The 24,694-nt window shown below is 43.1% G+C and overlaps 1 protein-coding gene across 1 annotated transcript; it reads right to left on the minus strand.

Annotated features, from left to right (window-relative positions):
- Nucleotides 1-5,241: 5,241 nt before the first annotated feature.
- LOC129815467 (caveolin-3-like) lies at nucleotides 5,242-11,117 on the minus strand. Its single transcript, XM_055869337.1, has 2 exons — nucleotides 10,853-11,117; nucleotides 5,242-6,631 (listed from the first exon to the last, which is right to left on the minus strand). The coding sequence occupies exons 1-2, from the start codon at nucleotides 10,971-10,973 to the stop codon at nucleotides 6,294-6,296; spliced, it is 459 nt and encodes a 152-aa protein (XP_055725312.1). The 5' UTR covers nucleotides 10,974-11,117; the 3' UTR covers nucleotides 5,242-6,293.
- Between the last annotated feature and the right edge of the window lie 13,577 nt (nucleotides 11,118-24,694).

Below are 24,694 nucleotides of genomic sequence, written 5' to 3' on the forward strand. Positions count from 1 at the left end.
TAAAACATTTAAAATAAACATTGTTTTACAACCAAAGAAATGATGACACTTTCTGAATGTGGTTTAATTTTACAAAGGGCTATTTTCTTTATTGGAGAACTATAACAAACTAACATGGTTCAAAGTGATATCAGGGGAATACAGCAAATCTTAAATAAAATAATAATAAATACAATAATCATGAAAAAAACATTATTGATGATAGAGAATTTAACTATAAAATAAACGTATTACTATTTTAATGCTTATATTTCTCGTGGAAGTTGAATGAATAGAATGGTCCAACACACCAAGACAGTTGTGAAGAGGGCACGACAAAGCCTATTCCCCCTCAGGAAACTAAAAACATTTGGCATGGGTCCTGAGATCCTCAAAGGTTCTACAGCTGCAACATCGAGAGCATCCTGACTGGTTGCATCACTGCCTGGTACGGCAATTTCTCGGCCTCTGACCGCAAGGCACTACAGAGGGTAGTGCGTACGGCCCTGTACATCACTGGGGCTAAGCTGTCTGCCATCCAGGACCTCTACACCAGGCGGTGTCAGAGGTAGGCCCTAAAAATTGTCAAAGACCCCAGACACCCCAGTCATAGACTGTTCTCTCTACCACCGCATGGCAAGCGGTACCGGAGTGCCAAGTCTAGGACAAAAAGGCTTCTCAACAGTTTTTATCCCCAAGCCATAAGAATCCTGAACAGGTAATCAAATGGCTACCCGGACTATTTGCATTGTGTCCCCCTGTCACGTAGAGTAGGCCAGAAGGCTAAACTGGATAACCTAACCTCTATCAAAATAAAAAGATGGCGGTGCCGCAAAAGTTCTTCTGTGCAAAGGTGTTTATTTACAAGTGATTCCGGAACAAAAAAAACAACAGTACTGCTATCAACGTCTACCTGATGGGACAGCTTAAAAACAATGCTGCCCCATCCACAGCTCGATCCAAAATGCCTCCAAAATGCCTCTCAAAATGCCTCTCTCCTGAACTGAAAGAGAGGCTCCTTTTGTAAGGCTAGCCCCTCCCCTCAGAACAATTAACCCTAATTAATTAATCAATTAACAATACAAACCTACATTTTCCATTAACTAAACATACTAAAGGAAATACATTGCAACACGGTTTTAAACAATATCACAACATAACATTTACAACATTACATCACTACTGACAATATCTTTCAATATGCCCATATGCATTAATGAGCCATTTGGGACAGGCACTATAAAGCCAGCCCAATTCCCTTAGCTCGGGTCCTTTTCCAGCATACCCGGAAGCTACAGAGATGGAGAGAGAGAGGAACAGAACAAACAAACAATGCGCTCATCCACAACATTGATAAGTATAATTTATATTGTATATCTCAAATATGAACATTGATATAAGTGTGAAATGTATGCACTAAGACAGAAGTTAATTTGTGTGTCGACCCACATTGTTAACTTATCTTATAATGGCACAGGGAGGAGTGATGAATGCGTGTGTACGTTGAAGAACCAATTGCTGCCCGCGGCCAGTGACGGACTTCTACGTCACATTACCTTCCTCCTCTCCTGAAGCGACCAGGTTCGGGAGCCTTGATAGGTAGTCCGCCGTGACGTTTTCCTTTCCTGCCTTGTGACGGACACAGAACCTGAAGGGCTGGAGCTCCAGATACCACCTGGTCACACGAGAATTACGGTCCTTCATGGTCTGGATCCAGGTCAGTGCTCTGTGGTCGGTGTGCAGGTCAAATTCCCTCCCAAGAAGGTAGTAACGGAGGCTATCTAGGGCCCACTTTATAGCCAGGCACTCCTTCTCGATTGTAGAATACCTGGTTTCCCTGGGCAACAGCTTCCGACTCAGGTACAGCACAGGAATCTCTTCTCCTGGCTCCCCTTGGGCCAGTACAGCTCCAATTCCCACAGCCGAAGCATCCACCTGCACGAGAAACCGCTTCTGAAAATCAGGGGTCTGGAGAACAGGAAATGAGCACAGTCGGTTTTTCAGTATCATGAAGGCTTCCTCACACTCCTCAGTCCACTTCACAGGGTTGCTGGCCACCTTTGAAGTGAGGTTGGTCAGAGGGACAGCGATGGTCGAAAACTGCGGAATGAATCTCCGGTACCACCCTGCCAGACCTAGGAAGGACTTCACCTGTGTCTTGGTTCTGGGTTGCGGGCTGTTCCTGATGGACTCCACTTTGTCCACCTGAGGCCGAACTTCACCCTTACCCAGCTGGTAGCCCAGGTACTTTGTCTCCCGTTTTGCCCACTCACACTTCCGGAGGTTAAGCGTGAGGCCTGCATCATGGATCTTCCCCAGGACTCTGCTAAGATGCTGTATGTGCTCCTCCCAGGAGTGGCTGTAGATCACCACGTCGTCCAAGTAAGCAGCACAGTAATCGTCACAGTCCTGGAGGACCTTGTCCATCAGCCTCTGGAAAGTCGCAGGGGCCCCATGGAGGCCAAACGGCATGACCTTGAACTGGAACAGGCCCATCGGCGTCCGGAATGCAGTGTAGGCCTTGGATTGTTCATCCAGGGGCACCTGCCAGTACCCTTTGCAGAGATCCAATGTGGTAATGTAATGAGCTCTACCTATTCTCTCCAGTAAGTCGTCAATGCGGGGCATGGGATAGGCATCAAACTGGGAGATGGCATTCACCTTACGGAAGTCCATGCAGACACGCAAAGAGCCATCCTTCTTTGGGACAATGACAATAGGGCTGCTCCATTCACTTGAAGATGGCTCGACAACATCCATTTCTATCATGGTGTGGACCTCTTCCTTGAGGGCTACCACCAGCCTCTCAGGCACACGGTAAGGATGCTGGCGGACTGGGTTCTGCCCAGGCTTCAAACGAATGACGTGTTCTAGGACTTTGGTTATTCCTGGTCTCTGACTGAAGAGGGCTGGATACTTGCCAAACAGCTGCTTCAGCTCATCTTGCTTGTCTTCTTCCAGGTGAGCCAGTATGACCTCTGCTCGTTCTTTCCATGCCTCTGTGACCCCATCCGACTCATCCTCTTCTTCTACTCTGCGGACCAGAAAGGACTTTCCCTTGGAGAGTTCCTCTTTCTCCTCCCAGGCCTTGAGAAGGTTCACATGGTAGGTTTGCTTCTTCTTACCCTTGTCGGGGTGCAGCACCTCGTAGGTCACCGGGCCCATCTTCCTCCCGATTAGATACGGTCCTTGCCACTGCGCAAGGAGCTTGCTGGTAGACGAGGGAAGGAGGAGCAGGACTTTCTGTCCTGGATCAAACTCTCTATGGCGAGCGTGCTGATCATACCCTCTCTTCTGGGCCTTCTGGGCTTGCTGAAGGTTTGCCCTAGCTTCCTCTCGGTACCGCTCCAACCTGTCTCGCATCTGGAGGACATACTGGACAATCCCCTGTCCCGAGGTAGCTACTGGAGAACCTTCCCAGCACTTCTTCAACAGGTCCAGTGGTCCCTGCACAGGCCATCCATAGAGGAGTTCGAATGGCGAGAAACCTGTCGATGCCTGAGGCACCTCCCTGTAAGCAAAAAGCAGAAAGGGTAACCACTTATCCCAGTCTTTACCAGTGTCAGCCACAAACTTCCTCAGCATGTTCTTGAGCGTTTGATTGAATCTCTCTACGAGCCCATCCGTTTGGGGGTGGTAGGGAGTGGTCCTCAAGCCTTTAATGCCCAGCTGTTGGTGGAGTTGAACCATCAGTCGCGAGGTGAAGTTTGTCCCTTGGTCCGTTAGGATTTCATCTGCGATTCCTACACGAGAGAAGAGCTGAACAAGAGCACTGATTATTTTTGGAGTGGTTATGGAACGGAGTGGGAAGGCTTCTGGGAACCGGGTGGCATAGTCACAAATCACCAATATATACTTGTAACCTGCGCTACTCTTCTCCAAGGGTCCAACAATGTCCATTGCAATTCTCTTGAATGGGGTAGAGATAACTGGCAGTGAACATAGAGGAGCCCGGTCAGACCTACGGACAGCACTGGTTTTCTGGCACGTGGGGCATGACTTGCAGTATGTTTGTACATCAGTATACATGGAGGGCCAAAAGAAACGGGAGCCTAGCCTAAGATAGGTCTTATGTTGCCCTAGATGACCTGCCCATGGAACTGTATGTGCAAGGTTGAGAACAAGTGGTCTACAGGTAGATGGCAACACCAACTTCCTGCTATCTGCCTCTGACCCAAGGTAGAGTATTTGGTTGTCTACCGTGTAAATCCCCCCACATGAAGATTGACTGTCCCCAGCTAAGGCCTTGTCAAACAAACATTTCAAGGTTGCATCAGACTTCTGCAGTGTAGCAACCGAAAAAAAGTTTCAAAATGCATAGAATTCCCTTTCAAAATCCACATTTTTGTGTTTTTAAGGTAAAGGACACCGACCTTCTACCTAAAGGCTTTTGGAATTGACATTTTACACTAAATAAGAAGTGATATTTCCTGGGGACAGAAAAGGCACCACATTGTAGGAATGACCCAGCTCATAAAGTATGTTGAACTTCTGTATCTTACATTTAAATTCATGTGCACATACATACATGTCATAGAAAGATAGGAAAAAGATTTGGGATGGGATAATGCTACTTTTATAGGCATGGCCTTATGTGTCTGGATCCAGACCACTGGTTCTCAATTGGCTTTTCTATCCCTAACTTCCAATGAGAATGACTGGTCCACCTGGTTACAAAAAGAAGTTTGTAATTTCCACTTTCAAATTTCAGACTTGATTTTCCCTCACGAAAAATGTATCAACCCCTAAATTTTTTTATTATAATCCACATAATAATTCAAATTTCCTGTTTCTGCAGGATTATTTTACTGCTGTAGCAAACTGGTTCAAATTAAGATCCTACATCTATAGAGGCCAAGAGGATAATAATAATCTGTGATATCAATTCAAAGAAACCCAAATACTGCTCTGGAATATTTATAGCCAGTCTTATCCATCAAATAATTATGTGCAAATGCTGATAGAGCAAATTCCCCACAGATTAGGTTCGGCCCCACTCATCAAAAATCGACAACAGATATTTGTACTTCTCTTTCTCAATCAATATATAAACAAATGCAATAATACTAATGTCGTATATCTTTAGTGAGATAGTTGGCGTCCTCTGATGCCACATACTTGGCTGAATTGTAGGACCTGCAAATAGAAAAATCTATTTATAATTTTAAAACCTGAGGCTCCTTTCTTTCTAACATTCTTACAGTTTCAACAGCCACACAGTCAAGTTATTGGTAGCTTATGTGAAAGAAATGTGAAGCAAAATTTACAATTTAGAATGTGTTTAATCAAAATTATTCAGTTGAGAAAATGCATCTTATTGATTCTGTAAAAGGTGATATAATCTTGTTGAAGCACTACAATTCCCATTTCTATTGTACAACATCAACTAGTTTATCAGCAGGCACAAAATGCACGCATACACACACACACACACACACACACACACACACACACACACACACACACACACACACACACACACACACACACACACACACACACACACCTGACTGTCTAATATACTGTATATCAATTCAGAATTGGGCTCTCCAACCCTGTTCCTGTGAATTACCCTCCTGTAGGTTTTCGCTCCAACCCTAGTTGTAACTAACCTGATTCAGCTTATCAACCAGCTAATTATTAGAATCAGGTGTGCTAGATGAGGGTTGGAGCGAAAACCTACAGGATGGGAGCTCTTCAGGAACAGGGTTGGAGAGCCCTGTGTAGGCAGTATTGTCCTACAGGTGCTGCAATGCCGTTAGAGTAACTGGGGTGTGTATGTCATGTGACCGAGAAGCCACTGTCCTCAGCATCTCAAGATACATTCCATGGTTGCCATGGCTGCCAGCGCTCTATTCCCTCAATGAACAGGCAGCTCTCTGCCTTCCAACGGAGCCAGAGCGGTCACCCAACCATGCTGCAGCTATCACAGAGCCTCTAATGGCGCTGGTCGTTCTGAACATGTCAGGACTCAAAGGGCAAGACAGGCAGGGCGGGGCCCAGGGCTCCAGGCGGGGTGAGGGTAACGGGGGGTGTCTTGGGAAATATGAGGACACCAGGACTGGTTATCTGGTCTGGCATATAAAAAGGGTGCAACATTTCATCCAAACACATGTAAACACTGTGGTGGGTGTGAGTCAGTGGTGGCTGGTGACACTTTAAATGGGGAGGACAGGCTTACAGTAATGGCTGGAACAGAATAATGGAATGGTCTCAAACACATTAAACACATGGTTTCCATGTGTTTGATCCATTCCATTGACTCCATTCCATTCATTATTATGAGCCTTCCTCCTCTCACCAGCCACCTCTGTCTAGACCTCTTTGCGCAGGGCCACTTTCACACTGCTGAAGATCTTGCCCAGGGCTTCAAAGAAGGGGTCACAGAAGGTCTGGATGCAGAGGGAGTAGATACGACTGATGCACTGTGACTCGATCAGGCAGCTCTTGATGCAGGGCACCACGGCCCAAATATGACAGAACGAGATGCAGGCGAAGAGGAATCCCCAGAGCAGAGCCACGGGGATGCCGAAGATGGCTGAGAGGATGCGGTAGCACCAGTACTTGGACACGGTGAAGGTGGTGTAGCTGAGCTTCCACACCCCATCCAGACTGTGTGTGCCGTCGGGCTCTGCGATTACATCCTCAAACTCTACCTGCAGGGAAGGAATACCATGGACGATGTTAGTGAATTCTCACTGATGAAAGGATGTCTAGTGTTTTCTGAGTACCTAACACCAGGGCCAGGATTTAATCAACGACTTGTTGTCAACAAACCCATTGCACTGTCGACAATATGCCTTTTGAAGGAAATTTTCTTAATATTCACGGAAAGTCATGGTAAATGCTGTGAATGTCGGCACAAGTGTAAATTCCCTTTTAAAGTCAAGAGCAATGCGCTTGGCAACAGTGCACCCTTGATTGAATCCCTGCCCAGTTTCCTCACAAATCAATGGATATGATTATGCAAAAATACATGTGTTATTGTGACTTAACAACATTACTGTTATCATTAGTAGTGCCTGGGATACATAGTGGATGAAATAAACACAACTATACTGAGGGCCTATACCATACTTCAATCTGTTCTGTGTACTGTACTAACATATAGACCCCTTTCTGTGTTTGCAAACATTGCCACACGAGGGACACAGGGAGTTCTCATAGACCGCTAGCAAAAAAGCCTCCATTTACATGTTGCTTATGAGTGCATTTCACACTACCTTGGATTATGATTGGATTGTAAAGCTTGTATGAATGACCTGTTATTATAATGTGTGTGTCATCGTTGCCCATTAACTGCATTATACGTAAAAAAATATATATATATATACGTCAAAACAACATTGTAAGCGTATCAGAACCCCAAAAACGTGTTTTGTTTAGAAGTAATAACTACAGTATGTAAATGTGGTCTATGTTGAATGGGCGCAGATGGTGATGGCTTTCATTCTGCCTCCAAAAGTCAGTGCGTGACGTCATTGTGTTGTGTACTGAAAAGGGGCCTATATCTTTGTTTATTTATGAGTGATGAGAACCCTGTCAACTTTCACCCTCATATGGTAATTGTTTGTTACTTTGCATTTATCTCAGTGCTAGCGTAGCTCAAATTGTCCCACAGTTTCGCACTATTGATGAATATGCATAGTCCAAACTTTTCTCAGAGGACGATTTGGATAAAGTTTCTGGAAACCCAGAGTTTCTTCACGTAAAATGCATGTCTATGATGGCCCAGTTTGTAATTGCTTGTTGTATTCAGTATCCAACACCTGGTCCTTACAAAATCCTGGCTCACTGTTGCATAGACATCTGCAACTCAACCCTGAATGGTAATTAACTTGTTACACTCAACAGATGCCTAACAGATGTAAACCAATTTCTAGGATTTGAAATACTACCACTGAATCACTGTCTATTCATTTTAATTAACACAACTTTAAAATTGATTGTAGGCATGCTTTCCAAACTGAAAAGTGGTGTGTGCGTATGTATTCACCCCCTTTGCTACGAAGCCCCTAAATAAGATCTGGTGCAACCAATTACCTTCAAAAGTCACATAATTAGTTAAATAAAGTCCACCTGTGTGCAATCTAAGTGTCACATGATCTGTCACATAATCTCAGTATATATACAACTGTTCTGAAAGGCCCCAGAATCTGCAACACCACTAAGCAAGAAACACCACCAAGCAAGTGGTACCATGAAGACCAAGGAGCTCTCCAAACAGGTCAGGGACAAAGTTGTGGAGAAGTACAGATCAGGGTTGGGTTATAAAAAAAATATCAGAAACTTTGAACATCCCACAGAGCACCATTAAATCCATTACATATATATTTTTAAGAATATGGCACCATAACAAACCTGCCAAGAGAGGGCCGCCCCACCAAAACTCACAGACCAGGCAAGGAGGGCATTAATCAGAGAGGCAACAAATAGACCAAAGATAACTCTGAAGGAGCTGCAAAGCTCCACAGCGGAGATTGGAGTATCTGTCCACTTTAAGTCGTACACTCCACAGAGCTGGGCTTAATGGAAGAGTGGCCAGAAAAAAAGTCATTGCTTATTAAAGAAAAAAAAAGCAAACACTTTGGTGTTCGCCAAAAGTCATGTGGGAGATTCCCCAAACATATGGAAGAAGGTACTCTGGTCAGATGAGACTAAAATTGAGCTTTTTGGCCATCAAGGAAAAATGCTATGTCTGGTGCAACCCAACACCTCTCATCACCCCGAGAACACCATCCCCACAGTGAAGCATGGTGGTGGCAGCATCATGCGGTGGGGATGTTTTTCATTGGCAGGGACCGGGAAACTGGTCAGAATTGAAGGAATGATGGATGGCGCTAAATACAGGGAAAGCCTTGAGAGAAACCTGTTTCAGTCTTCCAGAGATTTGAGACTGGGACGGAGGTTCACCTTCCAGCAGGACAATGACCCTAAGCATACTGCTAAAGCAACACTCGAGTGGTTTAAGGGGACACATTTAAATGTCTTGGAATGGCCTAGTCAAAGCCCTAACCTCAATCCAATTGAGAATCTGTGGTATGACTTAAATATTGCTGTACACCAGCGGAACGCATCCAACTTGAAGGATCTGGAGCAGTTTTGCCATGAAGGATGGGCAAAATTCCCAGTTAGATGTGCCAAGCTTATAGAGACATACCCCAAGAGACTTACAGCTGTAATTACTGCAAAAGGTGGCTCTACAAAGTATTGACTTTGGGGGGAGGGTGAATAGTTATGCAGGCTCAAGTTTTCAAGTTTTCTGTTGTTTGTTTCACAATAAAAAATATTTTGCATCTTCAAAGTGGTAGGCATGTTGTGTAAATCAAATGATACAAACCCCCCCAAAATATATTTTAATTCCAGGTTGTAAGACAACAAAATAGGTAAAATGCCAAGGGGGGTGAATCATTTTGCAAGCCACTGTAAGTAATGAAAATACTGAGCTATAGTATACGCTGAATTTTGTTTTTTTAACAAGTCATACTTTTTTTTTCTCTAAAAATATCTAAAATATTTCTCTAAAAAATATTGACACCCCGAAAGATTCTTAGAAATAAAGTTGTCAAAAGTTTAGTATTTGGTCCCATAATCCTAGCATGCGGTGACTACGTCAAGCTTGTGACTCTACAAACTTTTTGGATGTATTTGAAGTTCATTTGGATTGGGTTTCAGATTATTTTGTGCACTATAGAAATGCTAAATAATGTATTGTGTCATTACGGAGTCACTTTAATTGTAAAGAATAGGTTTCTAAACACTTCTACATTAATGTTGGTGCTACCATGACTACAGATAATCCTGAATGAATCGTGAATAACACAGAGGGTCAAAGATCACACCCCCAAGACATGCTAACCATTACCAATAACAGGAAAGGTTAGCATGTCTTGGGGGTACATTACAATCTTTGACCCTCTGTAATTTTCTCACTCATCATCATTATTCACGATTCTTTCAGGATTATCTGTAATCGTAGTAGCATCCACATTAATGTAGAAGTGTTTAGAAATATGGTTTACTCTTATTTAGAAAAAATGTCACTCCAAAATGACTCAATACATTATTTAACATTCATTTATATTGAACACAAAATAATCTGAAACATAACTAAGACAAACTGTAAATGCATCCAACAAGTTTAATGCAGTCATTGCATGCTAGGAATATGAGACCAAATACTAAACTTTTGATTACTTTATTTATACGAATCTTTAGGGGTAACAATTTTGACCTACCTTTTTGAAAAAATATACATTACCTTCTCTGAGCAATTATATTAGTATTAAATAATATCATTTCCCCCAAGAAATGTTTTGCATACAATATAGTTCAGTATTTACGTTTTTTATTTCATACAATCATTATTGCTCATCTTCATCAAAAATGTCTGACCCCACTGTACATGCTATACTTAACAGATGACTCACTCAAGTTAAAAAAGTTTTTCCATACGGCCTGTTTAGCCAGGCAGTAGACTATCTACTTCCACGCTCTCCTGAGCTCTGGGGAAATATAGCGCATGATAGATATTACTGTATGTAAACATGACGACAAACACAGGAAAAGCAGCGATAAAGCTCTGAAAAGAAACTACCTCATAATATCCCTGTCGGTCACAGCCCTTTAGCCCCATTCCAGAAATAAACCATGGGTGCCGTGCTGGGGCATAAGGAATAGGACTGGGACTATTTTGGGACCTTCATGGCAGCAACACAGCAACATACTGAAGTGTACAGTGTTGGCTTTAAGTTTAGACTTTAGACTTAATTTTAAACTAAGGTTTAAAACGTGTCTTTCCTTACTTGAGGCAAAAAGAGTTCAACCTGTAGATTCAGTGTGTGTGTGAGTGGGTGGCGCCGTCATGGTTTACCTACCTTGATCACATCCTCATTGATCAATTTAGGGTCTCTGTTGATCAGGTCGATCTCCTTGGTGTGGCTGTCTTTCACAAATTTCTCCTCGTTGGTGTTGTACTGGTACTGGTCGGCCATGGTGGGGCCTTGGGCTGGGGCAGAGGCAGGGAGAGTAGTGGGGCGTGGAGGGCAGGGGCAGAGGACAGTGAGTGTGAACCCACTGAAGCAGACTGCAGGCAGCCCCCTCAGTCACACTGATCCTCCCTGTTACTACTGTGACAACACGGCTGAAATTCCGGTGGACAGCTGCTGCCCCCACATGCGCACACAGATACACACACATTCATGCACACACCCACACACACACACACACACACACACACACACACACACACACACACACACACACACACACACACACACACACACACACACACACACACACACACACACACACACACACACACACACACACACACCTAGACTCACACACCTAGACACACACCTAGACACACACACACACACAGACAGAAAAAGCATGTCTTAAAGGGGACCCCAGAGCCGTGTCAAATTTCACACTGGGTTGTGGGGTCAGCAGGGCAGGGCTTACATTGTAGCATGAATTTCCACTTTAGTGTGATGCAGTGACGACTCTCCTACTCCTGCTCCCACTAACACCAACAGTTCACTACAGTACCATCCACACTGACCAACAACTTCCAGACAGGAAGAATGTAGGACTTTGTCATTAACAGTAATCGACTGTATTATGCTTAGTCAACAAAGTATATGTGAATGCATAGAACATTTTCAAAACAACATACTTCATTGATAAAGGGTTCAAGTAAAGAAGGAGAAAGTATACATATTGGATTTACCAGATCATTCATCATTCATCCATGTTTTGTTGTTGTATGATTTGTTTTTGTTTTTTATAGAGGCCAAAAGTCATTGAATGTTGTTTGACTGTGTAACAGTCCTCAGCCCTCGCATTTTTTGGAATGTAATTACTTTTAATAAGCAATGGATGATGTGCATTTCAGCCGTGAACTGACCATCATTATACAATGTCAAATGAGTTTCAGCTAGCCCTGTAGACAAAAGCCCTCTTGAGGTGCTCATTTTCATTAAGCTGTCACCCACTGTGATAAAAAAAAATGTTTTATTGAGAATCTTGTCCAGCTTTATATTCATAAACTACCGCTGACATTGCAAATGTTACAGTTAACAAGCAGTCAGTGACATATTTTACAATTTCCTTTAATGTCTGTTAACAAATTCTATGGGCTGTACAGCGAGCAATTAGACTAAAAAATAAAATGACATTTTAAATTATGAGTCAAGCCTCAGCGGTGGTAGAACACTGTGCAGTGTGTCACTGTCTCAATACGTCCACTATAAAGTATTTAATCGACCTATGGCACCTATGGCATATTGCTGGACAGCACATAGTAGTGAGTCAGTGCCAATGTATCTTGGCAAGACTAGTTACTGTAAAACGTAATAATAATGTTCATAAATAATCATCAATAAAATATGAATAGATACTACTAATAAAAGTGCTGCTGATTAAGGTGACCATTAAGGTGTTTATTTCACAGTGGTTTAAGTTGATCATGCTGAGACAGGGTGATGCTGAAAGGTTTTATTAAAAAGATAGGCAAGGAAGCAATGACACGACAATTCCACCTAGATATTCCAGATATAATGGATATAGGCTATATCCCCTTTAAGATTAAGTACTGAAAATAACGGTATATGTTTGTAAATATACAGTTTGTTTTGAAATGGGATTGTAAGGGAATCAAACCGTCTTTAATTATTATTATTATTTACATGTAAATGTTTTAATGTACCTAAATGGTTGGTGCTGTATTTTAAAGATAGCTTCCACAACACTACAGTGGCAATTCCATTGCAAAACCAGACAAAATAATACAATTTAAAAAATATAATTCAACTCTGTTGAATCAATGTATGATTATGTATGTCTCTGTAGCAATCGCCCTTTATGATATTGTCTCTAAGTATTCGACTTAAAGTCAACTCAAAACAGTTTGTGTGCAAAAGAAAATCAGACTATTGGCAAAATCCCTTTGCACTCTCTGTTCGGACTCCTCTACACTATGAAGTACAAAGTATCTATCTCGCAAGGAGAGTGTTGGCGGTGTTGACTTTACTGGAACAGCTGATGTCATCAAAGCCTGTTTTATCTGCAGAGGAGAATGTCCTTGTGTGTCTCAGGGCAAGACAACAGAACAAGAGTGACCATAGATCATTTCTGGATAACCAGGGAATTCATTCAATTTTCCCAGAATTTTGCAACCCTAGTTAGTAGTAGCTGATTTCATTGATTAACCAAAATCAATATTAAATTAGAGTACTTTGGAGACAAGAAATTGTATGTCTTATCCCATGGCTCCCGTCAACCCAGGCATATCCATCTTCTACCAGGGAAAGAGCATACTCAAACTCGTCATTGTACTGTAGGTGATAGACGCTAGGGATCCACTTCTTTGATGGCATGCATTCTGTATGAAGAAAGCAAGAGCATGTCATTGACTTCGTATAAGCCTTTATTATTATTTGTATTATTACTTAATTATCTTTATCATCCTTAAAAGCTCAACTAACTACCAGTGCATTTTGTATCTATTCTGTATTATAAGTCTGCACAAATGATCTCTACTTCTTATGGACATCATGAGTTTTAGTGGTATTTTAAAGTGGGTATTATGAAGTGGATATTATGGCCTCGAGTAGGGAAAACTGGGTCCATAAACTCAACAGAACCACAGTGACTCTCAACCCCTCCTGTCTCAGCCTCCAGTATTTATGCTGCAAAAGTTTATGTCGGGGGGTTAGGATCAGTCTGTTATATCTGGAGTATTTCTCCTGTCTTATCCGGTGTCCTGTGTGAATTTAAGTATGCTCTCTCTCTCTCTCTCTCTCTCTCTCTCTCTCTCTCTCTCTCTCTCTCTCTCTCTCTCTCTCTCTCTCTCTCTCTCTCTCTCTCCTCTCTCTCTCTCTCTCTCTCTCTCTCTCTCTCTCTCTCTCTCTCTCTCTCTCTCTCTCCTCTCTCTCTCTCTCTCTCTCTCTCTCTCTCTCTCTCTCTCTCTCTCTCTCTCTCTCTCTCTCTCTCTCTCTCTCTCTCTCTCTCTCTCTCTCTCTCTCTCTCTCTCTCTCTCGGAGGAGGAGGAGGAGGAGGAGGAGGAGGAGGAGGACCTGAGCCCTAGGACCATGCCTCAGGACTACCTGGCCTGATGACACCTTGCTGTCCCTAGTCCACCTGGTTGTGCTGCTGCTCCAGTTCCAACTGTTCTGCCTGCGGCTATGGAACTCTGACCTGTTCACTGGAAGTGCTACCTTGTCCCGGACCTACTTTTTTCGACTCTCTCTCTCTACCGCACCTGCTGTCTCTAACTCTGAATGATCGGCTATGAAAAGCCAACTGACATTTACTCCTGCACCCTCTACAACCACTGTGATTATTATTATTTTACCCTCAATTTGAACATCTTGGCCATGTTCTGTTATAATCTCTACCCGACACAGCCAGAAGAGGACTGGCCACCCCTCAGAGCCTGGTTCCTCTCTAGGATTCTTCCTAGGTACCTGCCTTTACAGGGAGTTTTTCCTAGCCACCGTGCTTCTACGTCTGCATTGCTTGCTGTTTGGGGTTTTAGGCTGTGTTTCTGTATAGCACTTTGTGACATCGGCTGATGTAAAAAGGGCCTTATAAATACATTTGATTCAAATACAAATGTTTTGATTAACTAGTTATAGATGAGTAAACAGATTTGACCTCCTAATATGAACAGTAAACTTATATATACCACTACCAATATGTCCCATAGTAGAACCAAAACAATTTTGGTCCCTCTCACATGCATATTATGTTGAGATGATGACACCAATGCAAAAGAAAGAATTTAAACTGGGATCTTTCATGATTTACAGTGTCAGCTCTTACATACCCCTATAAAACACAATACTCTCTCAAAATAAATGTATCATCTGACTTAGGATTCCTTACAGTTGTCAAGAAGAATCCAAAAGAGGGAGGAAGGAGAGGAGGAAAAAGAAGCGTTAGCTAAGCAAGTAACAGTAATAGCAGTGTATCACTATTGTAAGCCTGTTGCAATATATCTCCATCAACAGACTGCTGTCCAGTAGCATGCAAAAAAAGATTGTATTGAGTCAAGTGAAGTGTGTCTTTAGGGAAGAGCAGTGGCTTGATCATGTTTCCTGTACCAGTTCCCTTTGGGCAGAGAGACAGAGAGTGCGAGAGATGGAAACAGGGGGTGGGAGATAGGAAAGGGGAGTGGTGGAATGGGATCATAGTGTGGTCTGGGGTCTGGTGGGCTGGGGGTCGGGGCACGGAGAAGGAGGAGGGACAGAAATAGATCCCTGATTGCCACGGAGGGCATGCCTGTGTCTCCTGTGTGTGTTAATGCTGTAAACTGCAGTGGGTCCTGACGGACGGACGGACGGACGGACGGACGGACGGACAAATAGGTCAACGCAAATAGGTCAACGCTGACAAATCTTAATACTAATTGAGTGTATGTAAACTTCTGACCCACCGGGAATGTGATGAAAACAAAAGCTGAAATAAACAATTCTCTATTATTCTGACATTTCACATTCTTAAAATAAAGTGGTGATCCTAACTGACCTAAGACAGGGCATTTTTTACTAGGATTAAATGTCAGGAATTGTGAAAAACTGAGTTTAAATGTATTTGGCTAAGGTGTAAGTAAACTTCTGACTTCTACTGTAAACCAGGGTAGAGTTCATTCTACGCAAAAAAAAGAAAGAAAAAGAAATGGACTGATTACAGATTACAGCCAAACTAACAATGTCTTACTGTATTTAAATTATTTTATTTTATTTCAACTAACTTATGTATGCTTCAAAGCATTATGCCTGTGAACTGTAGAATTGTTGGACGGACGGACGGACGGACGGACGGACGGACGGACGGACGGACAGACAGACAGACGTGCAAAACCCCTTGACAGACAGACAGACAGACAGACAGACAGACAGACAGACAGACAGACAGACAGACAGACAGACAGACAGACAGACAGACAGACAGACAGACAGATGGCACCCCCACAGATAGACCTCATGGGAGTAAAAATTTTATCGTCTAAGACTCCTAGATGTTTTGACATTGATGTTGACTTCTTTACTGAACAGTACGGTCCACCAGACAACTTAAAAGGGTTTCTTACAATCCCAGAGAAGTTGAAGAATGTATCCCTGTTGTATAGGCAAGGTTCACTGCAACTTCCATTGAAAATGAACTGTATCACAAAATGAGTTGCTTCATAAGTTTGGCCCTTTCCCCTGCTGTATCTTTGCACAGCTCCTAGTTCCAGAGAATGGTAGTGTACGCATGCTAAGGGTCAGAAATCCCAATGATTAGGTCGGTAGAGTGCATTAGCATCTCACAACAGCTGTGCAGTGCTTTTAAAGTTTACATAATTTGAATTACTGGGGCAACTATAATTGCCAAAGTCTATTTAGGTTCCAGAAACAAGTCAGTAGCTCATTATGTTTGATCTTAATTGCTAACACATTTCTTCAAGCTATGGTTTAGAGATGAAACTGACTCCAATGAACCAATAATAGTTCTAAATTAGTATTTTGTACTAAAATAAAAACATAAATTATACAATTTTTAGATACGGTGTAATATGATTGAACAGATTTACTAAATAAATATGACAAGTTCTGCTTTTTTAAATCTGTCCTTTGCAGAGCAAAGGTTGCAAAGTAGTTTTTTCTTTGAGAGTAAGACACGACTGCAAACAACCAGTGCCAATGTAGTGTGCTTCAGCCCAGCCCACTACCTCCACCCTCCCTCCACCCTCCCTCCACCAGGAGGAGGGAGATGAGCCGGTAGCACCAGAGACGGGACACTTCAAACAGGGCGTAGCTCCACAGCCACACCTTATCGAAGCTCCGCACCGAGGGGGGCTCAGCTATCACGTCCTCAAACGTCACCTCAGGAGACACAGAGTACAGACAGGGCATGGCCTAGTGGGAGCTCTCTTTAGCATGGGACTTTAGTGAAGTTCTATGTATAGGGATGGTCAGAATAAGGAGGTTGGGAGGTTCTCAAATACTTGATATTTTTTATTTATTTAATGTGATGCAGAGAAGCCACAGACATGAACTGAATCACACTCACTGCAATAACCATATTACAATGGGACTGAATCATTACTTATAACATGGTCACGGTACGAGATGAAAAACAAGGTATAGTTCAAACTGTGTCCACATGAGGTCAGCATCGCTCAGCACACCAGTTTTCAACATCAGATTCCACTTTGTTGGATGCCAGATCTCCCTATCTATTGCCTTCAGATGTATGTCCAGTCTACCATTAAAGCTATGGGGTTTGAGATACATGAGTGCTCATCTCAATAAAATCCTAGCCAGTTAATCCATACCAGTGAACATTGTATGCATTGTATAGACATTACCTAACAAGTTTACCATTAACGGCTCATGGTGTACAGAGAACTCTATGTAGGTGACCCAAATCCTTCCCTATCTCAACCATAACATTTCCAGAGTATCTCAGAACATCAATACTTGATTATATCCATACTGTCTCTCTTATTTCATCCCTGTGTTTAAACCTCCCCTTCCCCTATCTGGAAGTCAACAGACAGGGGATGTGTGGTATTGTCACGATCGTCATAATAAGCGGACCAAGGCGCAGCGGGATATGAAGACATCTTCTTTTATTAAAGATGACGAAGCACGAAACAAACACTTTTACAAAACAAAACAACAAACGACCGTGAAGCTACAAACATAAGTGCATACACAAGCTACAAACGTTCAACATAGACAATTACCCACAAAACCCAAATGCCTATGGCTGCCTTAAATATGGCTCTCAATCCGAGACAATGAACCACAGCTGCCTCTAATTGAGAACCAATCCAGGCAGCCATAGACATACAAACACCTGAACAAGACACTGACCCATTAAACGTGCAAAACCCCTTGACAATCCTAAACACACATACATTCCCCATGTCACACCCTGACCTAACTAAAATAATAAAGAAAACAAAGATAACTAAGGCCAGGGCGTGACAGGTATGTGGAGTATTTGCAAGCACACGCAGTGCTTTTATCTCCCACGGAGTGCTCTCTGTCTGTATAAACCTTCACTTTAACTGGCTGTTTACCGGGCTGTGCAGCCGTGTGTGTCAGTTCCCTTTAGACACTTGTTGACTCCCCTTGGGTCCCTGTCCTTCACCAGAGGCCTGGTGTAACTGTGGATAGAGATGGAGAGTGAGACAGTCATCCTCCTGTACTGGTTCTTCTGCCTCCACTACTTCCTCCAGTAGTCCCTCTGCTGTGTGTCTGTCTGGAGGGATCCCCAGGGGTTGGACCCACAGAGGAGTCTCCTGCTCCATGTCCTCCAGGTCTAGCCTGGTCTTGGTTGGTGTACGCCCCGTGGCCATGGTGTGTGTGTCTCAGTGGCGTGCACCTTCACTGGGCTGGGACAGAGGATGAAGGGGGGCGGGGTCGCTCTGGAGGTTGACCACCATAGACCAATCCTACTCCTCTCGCCCTAGCAGCCCAGTCGCTGACACCCCAGTGGGACATAGTGGACTGGTGACTGCATCTGTGTAAACTCCCTCAATGTGGAATTCTCAAATTGGCTTTCACAGGCCCATAACGTATGACATTCTACAACTGACAGGCCAAATGAAGGAGATAATTTTGACCTGTGTGAGAACTTTCCTAAAGGAGGAGCTGTCCTCCACATTGTAATTGACAGAGTAAAATTAGCGAATTATATACAAAAAATATCTGAGGCACACGTGTTGATTTGAGTCCATTGATAACACTGTGCTAATTATAATGATGTTGGTAATGCTGCTGTACCAGTACAGCCTTCGTCCCTCTCCTCGCCCCTACCTGGGCACACATAGACAACTGACACCCACGAAGCATCGTTACCCATCGCGCCACAAAAGCCACGGCCCCTGCAGAGCAAGGGGAACAACTATTTCAAGGTCTCAGAGCAAGTGACGTCACCGATTGAACCGCTATTAGCTAGCCATTTCACATCGGTTACACTGCTTCATCCTGTAAAACATATTTTGCCGGATTTCAAGACACAAAATACATAGTGAAACAATGATATACACTATATATATATATACAAAAGTATGTATATATAATTAGTGGATTGGACTATTTCAGCCACACCCATTGCTGACAAGTATATAAAATCGAGCACACAGCCATGCAATATCCATAGACAAACATGGGCAGTAAAATGGCCTTACTGAAGAGCTCAGTGACTTTCAACGTGGCACCATCATAGGATGCCACCTTTCCAACAAGTCAATTAGTCAAATTTCTGCACTGCTAGAGCTGCCCCAGGTCAACTGTAAGTGCTGTTATTGTGAAGTGGAAACGTCTAGGAACAACAACGGCTCAGCCACAAAGTGGTAGGCCACACAAGCTCACAGTACGGGACCGCCAAGTGCTGAAGCGCGTAAAAATCGTCTGTACTCGGTGGCAACACTCATTTCCGAGTTCCATACTACCTCTGGAAGCAACGTCAGCACAAAAACTGTTTGTCGGAAGCTTCATAAAATGGGTTGTCATGGCCGAGCAGCTGCACACAAGCCTAAGATCACCATACGCAATGCCAAGTGACAGCTGGAGTGGTGTAAAGCTCGCCAGCCATTGGACTCTGGAGCAGTGGAAACGCATTCTCTGGAGTGATTAATTATGCTTCACCATCTGGCAGTCTGAAGGAAGAATCTGGGATTGGCGGATGCCAGGAGAACGCTACCTTCCCCAATGCATAGTGCCAACTGTAAAGGTTGGTGGAGGAGAAATAATGGTCTGGGGCTGTTTTTCATGTTTCGGGCTTGGGAAATCTTAACTCTACAGCATACAATGACATTCTAGACGATTATGTGCTTCAAACTTGGTGGCAACAGTTTGGGGAAGGCCCTTTCCTGTTTCAGCATGACAATACCCCTGTGCACAAAGTGAGGTCCATACAAAAATGGCTTGTTGAGTTCGGTGTGGAAGAACTTGACTGGCCTGCACAGAGCCCTGACCACAGCCCCATTGAACACCTTTGGGATGAATTGGAACCTAGACTGCGAGCCAAATCTAATCGCCCAACATCAGTGCCCGGCCTCACTAATGCTCTTGTGGCTGAATTGAAGCAAGTCCCTGCAGCAATGTTCCAACATTTAATGTAAAACCTTCCCAGAAGAGTGGAGGCTGTTATAGCAGCAAACGGGGGACCAACTTTATATTAATGCCTATGATTTTGGAATGAGATGTTCATTGAGCAGGTGTCCACATACTGTTGGTCATCTAGTGTATCGCAGGGCATATACAAGTGTCAGACATTGAATTGGTTCAATAGGTTGAATAGATCCACACCCAGCATGATTCACATGGATGTGATGTGATTTTGTTGTCATGCTGGGGGTGTCATCCACATCGCCTGGTTGAACAGCACAGGAGACAGAGCTGACGCAGTATGCCCTTCAGTCTGCAGACATGGAGAGGCAGCAAGCAGCCTGTTCAAAGCCTTGTAATAGAGCCATTGAAAGTGAGATAGAATGTATGGCTGTATAGCGCTCTCTGCTGGCCAAGACTTTGTACTCTGCATTTGTCTATTTAGAAGCCTATGAAACATAATTGCCAAACATGCAAGCTGACAGGGTGAATTAGTTTCTGCACACATCTTTGTCTGCTGTACTGTACCACTACCCATTGCGTACTGAATTGTACTGAATGGAGTGTCTCCCCCAGGTATTGATGGGGGGTTTGGTTTTACAGCAGCTGTTCTGGAGTAGGGTATTGAGACTGGATGTGATGATTGATGTATGGTGAAATCATGGTGATGGAGTGCACCAGGCATCTTGGTGGGTGAGCCGCACAGACAGAGACAGAGATGTGCCTGCTCTTTATCACACAACAGAAATGATGTAGCCTAACTCAAGCCACTGTGGCTTTGTTAATCCGTCATATTCATGTATTCAAGTATTCATACCCCTTGACTTATTCCACATATATTCTAGTTACAGCCTGAATTTTTTTTTTTTTTTTTTAATATCTCACCTATCTACACACAATAACACATAATGACAAAGTGAAACATGTTTTTCAAAAATGTTGCAAATGTATTGAAAATTAAAATATAGAAATTTCTAATTTACACAAGTATTCACACCCCTGAGTCAATACTTTGTAGAAGCACCTTTGGCAGCGATTACAGCTGTGAGTCTTTCTGGGTAAGTCTCTCAGAGCTTTCCACACCTGGATTGTGCAACATTTGCCAGTTATTCCTTTCAAAATTCTTCAACCTCTGTCAAATTGGTTGTTGCTAGACAACCATTTTCAGGTCTTTTCATAGATTTTCCAGTAAATTTCATTGCTAGACAACCATTTTCAGGTCTTTTCATAGATTTTCAAGTAAATTTAAGTCAAAACTGTAACTCTGCCATTCAGGAACATCTTCTTCTTGGTAATCAACACCAGTGTAGATTTGGCCGATTTGTGTTTCAGATTATTGTCCTGCTGAAAGGTGAATTATTCTCCCTGTGTCATGTGGAATGTAGACTGAAACAGGTTTTCCTCTGGAATTTTGCCTGGGCTTAGCTCCATTCCATTAATTTTTTATCTTTAAAAACTCCCCAGTCCTTAACCATTACAAGCCTACCCATAACATGATGCAGCCACCACTATGACTGAAAATATGGAGAGTTGTACTCAGCAATGTATTTGCTCCAAACATTACACTTTGTATTCAGGAAAAAAAGTTAATTGCTTTGCCACATTTTTTTGCAGTATTACTTTACTGCTTTGTTGCCAACAGGATGCATGTTTTGGATTATTTTTATTCTGTACAGGCTTCCATTTTTTCAGTCTGTCATTTAGGTTAGTATTGTGGAGTAACTACAATGTTGTTGATCCATCCTCAGTTTTCTCCTATCACAGCCATTAAACTAGAACTTTTTTCAAGTCACCGTTGGCCTCATGGTGAAATCCCTGAAAGCCCTTCCACTCCGGTAACTGAGTTAGGAAGGACGCCTGTATATGTGTCGTGACTGGGTGTATTGACACGCCATCCAAAGTGTAATTAATAACTTCACCATGCTCAAAGGGATATTCAATGTCTGCTTCTTTTTTACCCATCTACCAATAGGTGGCCTTCTTTGCGAAACATTGGAAAACCTCCCTGGTCTTTGTGGTTGAATTTGTGTTTGAAATTCACTGCTCCACTGAGGGATCTTACAGATAACTGTATGTGTGGGGTACAGCGATGAGGTAGTCATTAAAAAATCATGATTGCATACAGAGTCCATGCAACTTATTATGTGGCTTGTTAAGCACATTTTTATTCCTGAAGTTATTTAGGCTTGCAATAACAAAGGGGTTGAATACTTATTGACTCAAGACATTTCAGCTTTTATTTTGTATCCATTTTTAAACATAATAAAAAATTAAAAAATCCACTTTGACATTATGAGGTAAGCCAGTGACATATATATATATATATACTTTTAAATCAATTTTAAATTCAGACTAACACAACAAAATGTGGAAAAAGTCAATGGGTGTGAATACTTTCTAAAGTCACTGTAATCACGTAATGTGTGGATAGAAACATTGAATTATACAACTACTAAGCTAGCAGGCAGCCCTTTGTGGCCCTCACCTTTGCCAGACCCTAATCTATATTATCTTTGTAGATCATCAGAGAGAGGGGCTTTGGGCCAGGACCTCCAGCTGACTACAGGTTCAAATAGACAACTCTGTCTGAATTTGCTCTGAGCACATTGCCCCCTACTAGTTTTGGCACAGTGGATTCCCATGGTGCTTTAAGGGGAACATCTGCTTTGTGTGTGTGTCTGATCCCCGGATGCATCGGACTGGCATTTTAAAAGACATGTCAATAAATAATGTACATAAAGGTAGATAGACTCAGCGAAATGACATTGCCACAAGCAGCACCGCAGATATTGAGATGAGTGAGATGAAAGACTGCACTCTCAAACCGTCATACACAGTATCTTCGCATGTGCACAGGTTCACTTCACGTTGGTACAGTGTGGTAGCCAGGCAAACAAAACAGCGGAGAAGTTGTGCCTCACGATCAACGCTCTTAGTTGTTCCCGGAAATTGACCTACTATGCTGTTTACTTAATGCATCTATGTCATATCGCTGAGTCTACCTTTAAATAAATAATTTAAACATGTTTTAACGGATGAAATACACTACATGACCAAAAGTATGTGGACACCTGCTCTTCGAACATCTCAATCCAAAATCATAGGCATCAATATGGAGTTTGTCGCCCTTTTGCTGCTATAACATTCTCCACTCTTCTGGGAAGGCTTTCCACTAGGTGTTGGAACATTTCTGCGGGGATTTGCTTCAATTCAGCCACAAGAGCATTAGTGAGGTTGGGCACTGATTTTGGGCAATTAGGCCTGGCTCGCAGTCTGCGTTCCAATTCATCCCAAAGGTGTTCGATGGGGCTGAGGTCAGGGCTCTGTGCAGGCCAGAGTTCATCCACACCGATCTCGACAAACCATTTCTGTATGGACCTCACTTTGTGCACTGGGGCATTGTCATGCTAAAACAGAAAAGGGCCTTCCCCAGGCTGTTGCCACAAAGTTGGAAGCACAGAAACGTCTAGAATATCATTGTATGCTGTAGAGTTAAGATTTCCCAAGCCCGAAACATGAAAAATAGACCCAGACCATTATTTCTCCTCCACCAAACTTTACAGTTGGCACTATGCATCGGGGCAGGTAGCGTTCTCCTGGCATCCGCCAATCCCAGATTAGTCCGTCGGACTGCCAGATGGTGAAGCGTGATTCATCAGAGAATACATTTCGACTGCTCCAGAGTCCAATGGCTGCAAGCTTTACACCACGCCAGCCGACGCTTGGCATTGCACATGATGATCTTAGGATTGTGTGCGGCTGCTCGGCCATGGAAACCCATTTTATGAAGCTTCCGACGAACAGTCACTGTGCTGACGTTGCTTCCAGAGGCAGTTTGGAACTCTGTAGTAAGTGTTGCAACTGAGTACAGACGATTTTTACACACTACGCGCTTCAGCACTCGGCGGCCCGTTCTGTGAGCTTGTGTGGCCTACCACCCCAGCTGAGCCGTTGTTGCTCCTAGATGTTTCCACTTCACAATAACAGCCCTTACAGTTGACCAGAGCAGCTCTAGCAGGGCAGATATTTGACGAACTGACTTGTTGGAAAGGTGGCATCTTATGACGGTTCCAAGTTGAAAGTCACTGAGCTCTTCCGTAAAGCCATTCTACTGCCAATGTTTGTCTACAGAGATTGCATGGCCGTGTGCTCGATTTTATACATCTGTCAGCAACGGGTGTCACTGAAATAGCCGAATCCACTAATTTTAAGTGGTGAAGATCAGACCACATTTTATGAGTAATCAATGCAGAAATCCAGGTAATTCCAAAGGGTTCACAAACTTTTTCTTGCAAATGTATTTGAACCCAGGTCTAGTGTTTGTGTTTGAGAATCTACCTCCCTGTTCTTACTAACGCATGGATCGGTCATACAACCCAGGTTACATAACAATACGCAAATACTCCTGTTCTATGGCGATGCTATGTGTCATTATTTGCTGGGAACAATCCACCCTGAGCCCCAATCCAGATAAAGAGCCGTCATAAAATGACAGTGTCATCACTCCTAGAGCGTTAACGTCACTAAGTAATGATTTCCATTGGACATTCACTATCTCTTTCTCACTGGAACTGTGCCACTATGTGTAGTTAGGTAGATTC

This window comes from Salvelinus fontinalis, chromosome 18, assembly GCF_029448725.1.
Source record: "Salvelinus fontinalis isolate EN_2023a chromosome 18, ASM2944872v1, whole genome shotgun sequence".
Taxonomy (NCBI): domain Eukaryota; kingdom Metazoa; phylum Chordata; class Actinopteri; order Salmoniformes; family Salmonidae; genus Salvelinus; species Salvelinus fontinalis.

What these genes read in the sequence shown, in the direction of transcription:
- LOC129815467 (XM_055869337.1), bottom strand. Translation starts at nt 10,973, where the DNA reads ATGGCCGACCAGTACCAGTACAACACCAACGAGGAGAAATTTGTGAAA. An exon ending in TGAGGATGTGATCAAGGTAG is followed by an intron (nt 6,632 to 10,852) that starts GTAAACCATGAC and finishes CCCTGCAGGTAG; the next exon opens with AGTTTGAGGATGTAATCGCA.